Source organism: Phyllopteryx taeniolatus, chromosome 15, assembly GCF_024500385.1.
Source record: "Phyllopteryx taeniolatus isolate TA_2022b chromosome 15, UOR_Ptae_1.2, whole genome shotgun sequence".
Lineage (NCBI taxonomy): Eukaryota > Metazoa > Chordata > Actinopteri > Syngnathiformes > Syngnathidae > Phyllopteryx > Phyllopteryx taeniolatus.
In genome coordinates, this window is record NC_084516.1 from 11,997,255 (window position 1) to 12,009,814 (window position 12,560).

At 39.2% G+C, this 12,560-nt stretch overlaps 1 protein-coding gene across 3 annotated transcripts; it reads right to left on the bottom strand.

Moving 5' to 3' along the window:
• Positions 1-515: 515 nt before the first annotated feature.
• LOC133489878 (serine/threonine-protein phosphatase 2A 55 kDa regulatory subunit B alpha isoform) lies at positions 516-11,782 on the bottom strand. Of its 3 annotated transcripts, XM_061799097.1 has the most exons (10): positions 11,515-11,782; positions 9,659-9,727; positions 7,703-7,800; positions 7,003-7,168; positions 6,011-6,123; positions 4,229-4,406; positions 3,063-3,227; positions 2,662-2,831; positions 2,206-2,297; positions 516-1,990 (listed from the first exon to the last, which is right to left on the bottom strand). In XM_061799097.1, exons 1-10 carry the CDS (start codon positions 11,519-11,521, stop codon positions 1,711-1,713), a joined length of 1,338 nt encoding a protein of 445 aa, XP_061655081.1. In that variant the 5' UTR covers positions 11,522-11,782; the 3' UTR covers positions 516-1,710. The 3 variants fall into 3 exon arrangements, with proteins under 3 accessions (XP_061655081.1, XP_061655082.1, XP_061655083.1); XM_061799098.1 differs by lacking the exons at positions 6,011-6,123; positions 7,003-7,168; positions 7,703-7,800; positions 9,659-9,727; positions 11,515-11,782 and adding exons at positions 5,311-5,389; positions 5,520-5,960; XM_061799099.1 differs by lacking the exons at positions 6,011-6,123; positions 7,003-7,168; positions 7,703-7,800; positions 9,659-9,727; positions 11,515-11,782 and adding an exon at positions 5,311-5,394.
• Between the last annotated feature and the right edge of the window lie 778 nt (positions 11,783-12,560).

The following is a 12,560-nucleotide window of genomic DNA, read 5'->3' on the forward strand; positions in this document are numbered from 1 at the left end:
TCACGTACACGGAGACAACAGAAATGTGGTTTCAACATCCTGCTGATTCCAATGATAAAAGTTCACGTTCTCACTCGGCTTCTATAGAAGAGAAAACATGACCTAACGTTACATCTGCTACATTTACGTCAAGAGTCCTGTAACATTTGTTGCATAAATGTTGCCATTTTTCTGAAATCGGTTAAAACAAGTTTGTTTTTAGTGAACGTATCTGATCAAATTCTTCAACTGATTATAAACGAAATATTTGTAAAGCAATTTTAACATATACATCTGTATTAATTTCTCCAAATTACTTACTATAAATAAAATTTTAAAATGAGCAATTATTTTATTTGACATTTTTACTTCTTTTTTAAACCCAGCAAATGTCAGTTTTTAAAATAAAACATGGCCCTTATACACTAAAGTTTGCCCACCACTGCGAGAATTTAGAAACTTGTATGACATTTAACACCGACACCATGTCCCATGACAAAGACCTACTCATGAGGTGCCTCATAAAAACAATCGTGTGCAAAAAAAGTAGTTCCTTTATTACGGTCACCGCCATAGATTCAAACTGTAGTCGCACATTGATAAGAGGCATCAAATAGTCTAACTGGTCCACGTTTGTAGGTGTGGAGACAACACTTCAGTTCTTTTGCGGCTCATTGCACCAGCACATATAGTAGCAGTAATGTTTGAATTTGAATTAACAGGATGCAATGAAATGCCTCAAATAAAAATGTTTCATACATTTGCCTAAAAAAAACACACATAGAAGAACTTTAATTGGAGCAGGTCCAGTGTCAAAGCAAACAATTCCCTTAGGAAGTAATTCTTCTGATCTGTGGTACACAATAGGAAGAAAACGCTTGAGATTACCCCATGGTTAAAATGCTAAAGGTCCAGTTAAAAACTGTTACAATAAAGGACGCAATAATTCTGGTGCCATATGGACTTTTTTGTCAAATAGTTAACCCTTATGTTTGAATCAACTCTTACGTTGCTTTTGTTCAGCACAAGCCACAGACCAAACTTGAACATAAATATTTTTGGAATAATATTGGTCATTCAAAACCCGATTAACCAAGACAGTAAGTAGACTCAAGAAGCCCAGAGCTATGCCTTTGTCACAATCTCTGAGCATACCTTTGTGACTAGCAAGTATGCATACATTTAATGGAGATATTTATAGAGATTTAAATAATACTATGACAGCATTACAGATGACTTCATAAAATAATGTATGCACACATTAAAAAAAAGAAATGAGAGACTGGCATTTTTTTCTTAGAATACTAAACACTACAATGGCACAGAACAATGAGGGACATACTAATAAAAAATTTCACAGAACCAAGGGAGATTATAAAAATAAATTTGTACTCCAAAAATGTTGGATATTAAACCATTGCATTCACATTACCCCAAGAGAGGTAGGTGGGCGGGCAAAAAAAATAAATCAAAAATAAAAAACTAAATGGCACATCACTGCAACACAAAGGCAGGTGTCACCGTCACAGACAGGTTGATGATGACGAAAAGCGAGGCTTCCTCCATCTCCATCGGGAACAAAGGCTGGTCACACCCAGTAGCGACGAACAGGGGATGCTGGTTGTCAGCTTTACCATGACCCACCCTGGCTGAGGCCGCGAGGCGGCAGTGGTGCATCACGACATCTCTCTCTCTCACACGTACACGCACACACACCAGATCTTGCGCACATTAATTGACTTTATCCTGGAATATGTAGAGGTTGTTGGTCGTTGCTACCGCAATGATGTTGTCCTGGGGATGCCAGGCAGTGTGAAGGATCTTCTTGTTGAAGTCCAAACTGTCTACGCTGATCTCATCCTTCTTGCGCTTGCCCCCTACGCATACCTTGCGGGGTTTAAGGACCTGCATGGGCTTGATGTTTTCTCGGGATGCTTCCAAAGTGACGTCACGCCTCTGGCCCCGGTCGAACATCCGGAAGAAATTGTTGTATGAGCCAGTCATCACCACACTGGCAGAAGAATGTAGAAAAGATGACGAGACTTTTAGTATTCAGGGCTAAACAAATATTTGTTGGAGGGGGTGAGACAGTAAAAAAAAAAAAAAGTGCTGCAACTTAGTGTGCAGGCAAACGTGTAGGTCATCAATACTGATAATTAAAAATCAACACAATCATGAAATTGAGTGAAAACCAAATGAAAAGTTTCTTTTGTTCTTTTGAATCACCTGTCATTGCCATTCCAGCAACATTCAAACTTGTCAAAGATGCAATCATTTTCATAAAGCGAGCACAGTTTGCTCCTCAAGTGCTCATGAACCTGGAATGAAAAGGAAGAGCAGGTTAGAGGCTGGAAGAGCTTCTCTACTCCTGAGTTTGATTTAAAAAAAAATAAAAAAAAATGTTCATAATAGAGGTTCATATTGTGTCAAGGTTTGGTACAATTAAACAATCTTGTTTCTGAAACTGACACAGCATGGTCATATTTGATGTGCCCATGAATCGATACAGCAAACTTCTACAACAATGTGAAATGGCCTTCGACATGACATTCCAGATCAGATGGATGACACTCTTCACACTAAATGAAGAAACAAGTAAAGCTAACCACACTAATGGTTATTTCTATTAAATGAAAGTTTATTACAAACAATCACGCAAATACATTTATTTAAAGAACACACCTGATAGGTCTCCACTGGCCTGTTCTCCATGTTTAAGTCCCAAATCTTTACAGACAAATAGTCCCTGGTCATCATGTAGCGTCCGTTGTGGCTAAATTTAACATCTGAGATTGAAGATATAATCTCGGAGAAGAAAGAGCGATTACTTGGATCTTCTGGCTCTTCAAAAACTGGCGATAAACAAAAATTAAAGAGAACACTTACACACATTTTCCCTAAAATATACAGATATTAATTATCCCTATTGGAATCATGTGTGAATAGGAACAAATTACTAGCCACCCATTCAGTTTTGCACATAAATTTACTTAGATCTGATCTATATGGTGAAAAGGAGTTGAATCTGGGGGTGGGGGCTAATGGGACATATGGCAACTAAACTATGGGTTTAGATTGCTCACGTTTGGAGTGCTTGTCACATAGCGCAGAGATCCTCATGTCACACAGACGGATGGTTCCTTTGCTACTGCTGTAGACGAAGGTGTTGCACTGATGAGGATGGAACTCGGCCGCTGTGATCACCTCTGTTAGCTCCTCCATGTTGGCTGGTTTGATGTCAACAATATCTGGAAGATGCTTGGTTAAGAGGAATACACATGCTTTCTACAGGATCCACAAGCCCAGTTAATATGCTAAATGATGTGTGCACAATTTTCAAACAGAAGGGCAAGGCCATAACCAGATCCAGATCAATTGAGGACAATAACAAACCATCAGGCAGTTAACAACCCTGTTTGTGTGTGTCTTTCTGTAAAGAACTAAAACGCCCTAAGATGGCGCCAACGTCCTGGCTAAATAGGAATAAGTAGTAATTTATGTCAAGGAAGTATGTTGAAGTAACACAGTACAAGCTGACAAGCTTTGAATGCCGAGTAGCAACTAAGTTACACGTGCATTTCCGTTTTCTAAATAAATAAATAAATCACCTGTAACCTATTTGTTTTTAAAGGTAATGTTTTAAGACTAGTTTAAAAACTACATTAACCTCTTCTGTGATCATAGTTTGTGTTTAAACTAGCAATATAGGCAATTAGACATTTTCTTTAGGGAGTGTCAATTGCGTTTTTTTTAAAGGGACAAAGCCCTTCTGCGAATAGCAGGGGTTCTCTGTAATATATATGCACTTTTTATACAAAAGGGGAAAGCTAAAACAGAAAATTGGGACAATCTTAAAATTAAGCCTCAACCTTGTTAGTTGCTTGCCATATTTCTGTCTATCGATCAACGTTTTGACACATCAAACATTTCCCTGTCTTTCTTTAACAATCTCCCTGCACTGAAGTCAGTTTATCTAACCATACATCCAAGAGGTCCGACAACGCTTTAAATGAAACATAATCACCACAGAATAGGCCAAAAAGTGCTGAATGAACTCCCCATTCATTACTACTAGAAGGTCTATTCTCATGAACACTTTCGTAAACAGACCTACAAACCATGCTTGCAGTTACACATTGATACCATAAGACGTTTGTGTAATCTCAGGTGAAATGGCAAAATACAGTAAATAATAAAATAAATAAATCTCTGTAATGCTGTAGTGTCCAACACGGACAGAAAAAGATACTGAAGCTGCGGTCAGTGATCTCTAAGTGCCAAAGGTTAATGCGGAGGTCATCAGCAGACAAGTAAGTCTCGTTGTCACTGTTGACCGATATTGAGTTGATGTGGTAGGTATGAGCATTGGCGAAAACCCTGCGTGGACTAGCTTCCACCATGAGGTCCATGGGTATCAAAACTGGCACCTGAGATATGGTGAACAAACAAGGGTTAGAAATGGATACTGCAGGCACTTAAGAACATCTGGAATTTTTTTATTTTTTTTCCAAAGTAAACCATAGCAATTCTGCCCTCTATGGACTCAATTTGGTAAAACAACAACTGGATGGAAATGTTAGGTTAGGGATAGACATCTTTTATGATCCATATCCGACAAAGGCCAGACTCACATTTTTAATGAAACGTAAACTCTTCCCCTTGCAAGTGTATCAGGATTATTATTTTTTTTAATTCACATTAAATGATAAGACTTGAAAATCCACTTTGAGTGCTCAACTTTTTTAGCAAAACAACACCACACTGTTTAAAATTATTATGCATATAGGACTAAAAGTTCTGGGGAAGATTTTTAATAAATGTTTCACCTATCTGATATCAATCTCCCTCTGAATAAAGACAATTATTTAAGGTTATTCCACGAGTTGACATTTCAATAAAATCATTGTACTGCAAATTTCTGTGTGATTTAGAACGCAAAGGAATCGGTTTCAAATAAAGACATATTAAGAAACATTTCCGTGAGGTAAATGCATCTCGAGAGCAGTTCTTAAAAAGCCACTGATGGGCAGCAAGCAGATAATAAAGGCTGCTGGAGTTACTGGAATTGAAAGAACCTCTCAATGCAGGACCCTCCAAAGGTTTGCAGTCATGCATAAAGCTGATTGGCCAACCCTGACCAGTGTCACAAGGATGAATGCCATGCTACTTGGTCCAAATGGATAGAGTTATAGATGGTTGGTGGATGGAAACCTTGTTCCAACAAGGCTACCAACATGAGCAAGATGGTGGCAGAGTGATCTTTTGGGTTTAAATAAACCAGTGCGATAGAAGGTAACCAAATGTCCCTGAAAAATATGTGCAGTTTCTAACCATTTTCAGCCATGAGATGAAAAGATCCGTGTCTTCCACAGCCAAATAATTGCATAGCAAGAAAATGCACAATCCCACGCTGCAAAAAATACCATTAAAGATTTAGATATTATGGTTATAAAGGGAGAAAATGAATGGTGCATAACAGATTATGCACTTCAAATGAGCAGTCGATAGCTCTTGTAAAAAGAAGTTGCTGGGTTCATTACCACTATCCTGTTTTCAAGTTGAACATATTAGCCAGCTCTCTGCAATTTGATGCATTTGTGCGTTGTATTGTAGTGGTCAAACTGTCTCGTGTTCGCACAGAGGATGGAGGAGAGCCACGACGGTGGAGCCTCCAACCCCAAAAGATATCCAACAGCTGAATCCAATGGGCAGTAGAGCTGAAGAGAGAACGTGAGAGAGACCAAATGCGCCGAACTTCTACCACCGCTTCACATTATCAGTAAGTAGGGCCTGACCCAAAAACTCGAAGTCGTTGCTATTAGTTCATTACACAAGTGGTGTCACGCAGCCCCATCAGAAAGGTGCTTATTTTTGTGGTTTTTAATGTCTATGGAGCTCTTTCATTCTCATTCAATTCGGCAAGCGCACCTAGTGACCAGTGTGTGTACGTGTGCAGGCAGATTTTGATCTCTTGTGTTGTTGCATAATGTCATCCGTGTGCTCTCAGGGTGTGTATGATTCATGGGCTGACCCGTAGTGAGGTGATAGTGTTGGGATCCTTGTAGCGTCCATCTTCCTCTTTGAGATTATAGCCCTCTGGTCTCCTGTCTCGTTCACTGATTTTCCACAACTTAATGGTTTTATCTGTCGAAGACAAAATATGGTAAACGTCCCTTGGTATAAAAATCCCTTGTGGCAACTATTGTCATCACATGAACAGAATCACTAACATAATTGATATGTTTGTAAGAATATGAGTTTAGTTAAAGCCGTATTACCATAGCTTGATTGCAAAATAATAAAGATTCAGTTATAACTATACAGAGCTCACGTTAGCAGACATTTAGCAGCAAAATATGGCACAGTTAAATACTTAACCTACATTTTAAAGTCTTGGGTAGTCACAAGACATTTTTTGTATATCTAAGGTTATTATGAAAGTCTATATAAGAAATTACATTTATGAAGTGAGTACCAGTAGATGTTAAGTAGAAGTTTGCGCAGGCAGCACTTCATTGTCAGAAGAAAACATGAATGTGACAGGAATGTTCAGTATTCCCAGCATCTTATTTTTGTGTTCTTTTTGCTCACTAGGATAACTAGTGAGCTTGATAAAACTGAAATTTGGCTAATTACTAATTAACAGTTGTTTGTTTAGCTATTGTTGCAGTACTATATTTACCACTGAATTGCAAATATGTCATGTAGTATTCATTGTTGCACCATTGAGAGGCTTAGTTATTTATTTTTAATATACTTGGTTTACAATGGTTCTGACATCAGACATTTAGAGGTTACGAACAGTGCAAAATGAACTTGTTTGCACAACGGCACAAGAAGACGGATGCTCATTAGAAATTTGTCCAGTAAGAAAGTTCCTAAATGATTTTCCTCAAGCATTCAGCTCCTCCAAAGCACAATGGTGCTACACTACAATGGTGGTTGGCTGGGCGTGGTCACAAGTACTAGAATGTAGTAGCACAGAAAAATGCATCAAACAGTATTCCTGGATTATTAATTTACCATTGGTTGACAAGAGGAACTGAGCAGCATTCTTCTGAGGAAGCCAGCGGATCTTGTTAATCTTTTCTTCAATCTCCAAACTCTTTAAGTAGTCAAACTCAGGCTCGTGACTCTGGAAAGTGCTATAGACGTTGTACTCGCTCCGAAACTGAGGCAGACTCTTATTCTGCATGAACATCAGAAGAAGACACTTGGATAAGAGGCAGGAAAGTATGGTAATATGAATTGTTTTTGTAATAATTACGAAGGAAAATATAACATTGATGCCAAAAGTTAGACTAAAGCACTTTCTTAAAGATATTAGTGGGCGTCACGGTGGGTGACTGGTTAGCACATCTGCCTCACAGTTCTGAGGAACAGAGTTCAAATCCTGCCTCGCCTGTGTAGAGTTTGCATGTTCTCCCCGTACCTGCGTGGGTTTTCTCCAAGTACTCCGGTTTCGTCCCACATCCCAAAAACATGCACGGTAGGTTAATTGAAGACTCTAAATTTCCCTTAGGTATGAATGTGAGTGAGAATGGTTCTTTGTTTATATGTGCCCTGCAATTGGCTGGCAACCAGTTCATTGTGTAACCTGCCTCCTGCCCGCAGTTAGGTGGGAGAGGCTCCAGCATACCCGCGACCTTAGTGAGGATAAGCGGTATAGAAAATGGATGGATGGATGGATGGATATTAGTGTTAACACTTCCTTGAGTCGTACCTCTATTTCCTGTTGGAAAATGACCACACGCCCACCTTTGTCACCCGTGGCCAGCAGCTCACCTGTGTGGTTAAACTCAACCGTGGAGATTATGTCGGCTGAATTTAAAAAACAAAAACAAAAAAGGACAATTAACGTGGTGAAGAAAAAAAGTCATTTGATAGCATCACTGTTATGGAGGACAAGTGTCTTGGCTTTTTGACAGCCAAATTAAAAGCAGTTAATCTTAACCTGTCCCCAGATTCCCACTTCCAGAGACCCAAGTATGAAGGATTTAGAAAATAAAAGAGAGAAGCACATTCTGGGATCATGAGGTACTAGATTGGGGGTAGGCCACAGAAAGATGTAGAGCAGACGGGATAAGAGTAAGCCACTATTCACATACATTGTTACTTAACCCATTCCTGCCCAGTGAAGCAGAAAGGGATTATAGAATGTCTATGAGAATGTCTTTGTAAATAGATTGCCTGAGGTGTAATGTACAGAGCACTACATTAAGGCCTCTTTATACTCCCGTGCTTGCGCGGCTGACAGCGCCCGCATTGCATCACGTGACCGACGCATCACTTGACGTGCACACGGCACAAATTGTCGCCGCGCGCAGAATTACGCGGAGATAATCTCTTGTGATTGGTCCGTTTTAGTCACATGCTGTGATGACGGACTCAGCTTTCCCCTTGGTTCCACACCACCGACGTTGCCCCCTTCTTGATCGATTTTGCAGTCTAATTAAACGTATCATCTGGTAATCTAGGTCCATTTGTTCTAGCAGACATTGTTCCACGGTCGCCATTGTTTTTGCTTTGTTCCGGAAAGTAAAGTGAAAACGGCTACCGGAAATGGCCATAAAATGCAGTGGTGTCATAGCGACACCCCCAACTTGGAGGAGAACTGCAAGACATTTTCAAAACAGTGCGCGTGGGTTGCACTCGAGTATAAAGGCAAACTACGCGCGGGATAGCCGCAGTGACGTAAGCGCGGTCGCCGCCCGAGCGAGTATAAAGAAGCTTTTAGAGTGTTACTCTACATATGCATGTAATGACTACCCTACATTAACATACATACACCATAGGAGTGACTAGTTTGATTAAAGGAGATTTTGCAACCAAAAAAAAGGCCATAAAATCACAATAATTATATTAATAAAAAAAGATAAATACCACATTTTGTTAATAGTGGCCAGGGGTCTTTATTTACTCAACAACAAAGAGTAGTAGGCATTTATAGAGAGGGGGACTTAATATGTACAAATGCATTTTTATAATAAGATATCATAATAATTTTATCACAAATCGTTATAGTTGAATACGTAATACAGTATTTCCGTAATACAGTACTTACTAAACTACTGATGGGGAAGATCTTTTTTGCGCAAACATTTTTTGGAACAATATGAAACCATATTACCAGTGAATTACAATATATCAAGTGAATCCCTAAAGCAAAATTAAATGTGTTTGCCAGCATCAAGATTTGTTGCACATATTCTAAGGTTATGTTTTTTTCTGTTAACCCAACTTTTTTATTATTTACCCTCAATACCCACACACAGCCCTCCTACCAATCAGGGGTTGAGTGTATTAACTATTATTTTTTTTTACAACTGGTGTTAAAAAGGGAAATATCTGCTTTCAGCAAACAATTTCTATTAAGAATGCTATTCAAACCACAACTCAAATCCATTTTTTTTATTTTACTGCAGTCTTCTTTTCGCACAGTTGTTGCATTTATTAGATATGTTACCTACGATAAATAAAATAACTAATCTTGAAATAGGACAGTCTTGTTATGGACCACCAGCTAGTCATCAACTAATTAATGGCATACAATGAGTTGCATTCAAGGCCAATTATATTGTCCCATTACAAGTGCATCACTACACCGCTGTGCACTCTTGATAACCAATAGAAATGGGGGGAAAAAATGAAACAAAATAAAATTTGCTATCGCTCATACCTTCAGCCACATCGTCGTCAATGGCTCCTTTCACCTGAGAAAAACACCACTGCATGTCACCTCCAGCTCCTGCAAAAGTTATAAACACTGAATTGAATGCAAAACAGACAAGCAGCCATCTACACACATGGACAAAATTGTTTGTACAGCTCATTTAATGAAAGAAGAACCCACAATGGTCATTGAAATACTGCAACTTGAAATTGACAAAAGTAATAATAATTTAAAAAAAAAACTAAAAACAAGCCAGTGAAAACCAGACAATGCTTAAATTGAATGTGGTCCAACAGAATCTTTTTTTTTTTTTTTTTACTAAAACAGGCCTATAATATAGAGATACAGATATTTGATTGCTGCAATTGCCTCAAATGGTTATCCATTTGCAATGTCGACCAGGCGGCAGATACGAGTCTGACAGCAGAGCCATCATTTTTGTCTATGCGTGTTATAATAGTTGGTTTTTGTTGAATCACAATGTAAAAACAATGTCTTATTTTCTTTGGTTAATTTTCTGTAATTTTCTTTTGTATTTATTATTACTTTTATTAGTTTCAAGTTTTGTCAGTGACCACTGTGGCGTTTCCCCCCCATTACTTGTCCACGTGTGGAGTATATGGGCACAAAACCTCTTAAATGTCTTCGGGTTTTAAATAAAAATGAATTTCATGCACATCAACAATTATTAAAATCCACTACAATTATATTATTTTACAAGAAAAAAATGGTGTAATAGGATGAGAGTGATGGGAATAACCAGTCGGTCATTTATGAGTCGTCACAGTTGCCATATTCACATATACTAAGAAGAGGGAGGGGGAAACAAGATATTTCCAAAAGGATAGGTTACATAGAAATTTGCTATAACGTAAAAGAAAAGGGCAATGACGAGCAGCTCATTACCAATCGTCGCAACGCAATGCGTATGCCCGTGGATCCGTCTCACTTCCCCGCCCAAAAGGAACAAATACACTAATGAAAATCTACCATGAGTGACCTTTTTATTACAAACGGTAAAATTACACCAAATCATAAAAAGGGTGATTACACAATTTCAATTGAACTCGTGAAGTTAACAGCTCACGAATAACAAGTGAAATTGTTACTATTTGGCTACTGAGTGACCTTTTTATTACAAACGGTCAAATTACACCAAATCATAAAAAGAGTGATTATACAATTTCAATGGAACTCGTGAAGTTAACAGCTCACGAATAACAAGTGAAATTGTTACTATTTGGCTACATAAATGTTACACGACAGTGGGACCTGATGCACCACCACATATTCCGGTTTCGTCATTAAAGTGATAAAACTGCAAAACCTCCAATAGCATGTGGTCAATGTCAAAGTTTGAGCTAACATTAGCTCCAAGACAGTTATAGCATGTGTATATCGGATCATTTCTACTTTTAGTGTCAAATGTCGCTTCTGTAATTCATTTGGCAGTGGAGCGGATGTCTAAAATTATTAGTTTGGAGGTGCCACGGATATTCCCTCGCTGTAGACCCGGGAAGTTATCGTTAGCACTCAGTATCGATGTACAATATTTAGCTTGCAAGGCTGCTCCAAGGCGGGTAATAAAGCTAAATGGCTACATGGTTCATTTTGTTAGCAGCCTAGCCGGTTAGCTGTAGCAAAACGCGACGGGCCAGACGCGTGATGACACTGGAGTTTGCCCACGAGCTAACGTTAGCATTAGCATTGGCTAAGTTTAGCTACCGTTAGCTAAAGTGCTAACAGGGCGTACGCAGAGTCGTGCAGCCCAACGAGGCAGGGGGCTTGAGCAGCCGGAGTGAGGTTGCCAAAACGCCGGCATATTCGTACTGTTTACATGCGGGACGGGTGAAGTGAATTACCTGCCATGACGAGACAGACTGGGGGCTCGCCTCAGTCAAACACGAGCCTTCCTCCCCACTCCCACGCGTTGCTGCTTCGTGGGAACGGAACTTTCTCTCGTGATGGATCGCCACTATCCGGCAGCTGGAACCTGAGTGTCGGGGCGTTAGGTGTACCGTAACGCGGTTATAATAATCGTCGCTCCTGAGTCTGTTTCTCTAGTTGGCATCCCACAAGCCACTTATCTACCCCGCCACAGCCTCCTTCCGCACCTCCACTCAAATGTTTTTTTTTTTTTTTTTTTTTACAATGCGCGCGCACGCCGCAAGGCAGATGCTCTGATGCGCGCGCACGCCGCAAGGCAGATGCTCTGATGCGCATGAACGCGGAGAATTGTGGAGAAAAAAAAACTGAATGAAACCTCACACCAGAAACATAAGCGATGGATAAATTTTTTTTGTCAAAATGATCTCATCGTGACTTCAACGTGTAAGTCGATTTTAAACCACTCCTTTGGATACCTGAAATCACCATATATCCACATTTCTTGACCTATTAAAGCAATTACATCGTCAAAATGTTTTGTTGATTCACGACCTCCAGAACAATCCATCACATTCCCTAAATTTCCCTTTTTTTGGACAATGAATTCCGCAAATTAATAGATATATTCTTACAATATTTACCTTCTTTCACATTTCTTGACTGATCAAAACCATTCCATTGTCAAACCTTTCACTCATTCAGCGCATTTGAAAAATGTCCACATTTTGCCAATAAAATTCCCAAATTAAGAGCTATTTTTACACATATACCTCCTTCCACATGTCCTGACCGATTTAAACCATTCCAACTTCAAGTCTCACATCCTACCTTTTAATTCAATTAATTCCACAGAATTTCAGTTCAGCATTAGCTCTGACCCGTAATTCCTGCAGAACTTGCATTCTCTATAATTCACTGTATAATTACGACTGGAGCCAAAACCAGAATAGTTTTACTGTATTTCATGTGCTAACAATTCATTTTGGTTATTTTTGTCTCCAAAGAGTGGCTTCAAAAGGTC

What these genes read in the sequence shown, in the direction of transcription:
- LOC133489878 (XM_061799097.1), bottom strand. An exon ending in TTTTCCAACAGGAAATAGAG is followed by an intron (nt 7,169 to 7,702) that starts GTACGACTCAAG and finishes ATGTTCATGCAG; the next exon opens with AATAAGAGTCTGCCTCAGTT. An exon ending in GTTCCTCTTGTCAACCAATG is followed by an intron (nt 6,124 to 7,002) that starts GTAAATTAATAA and finishes TGTCTTCGACAG; the next exon opens with ATAAAACCATTAAGTTGTGG.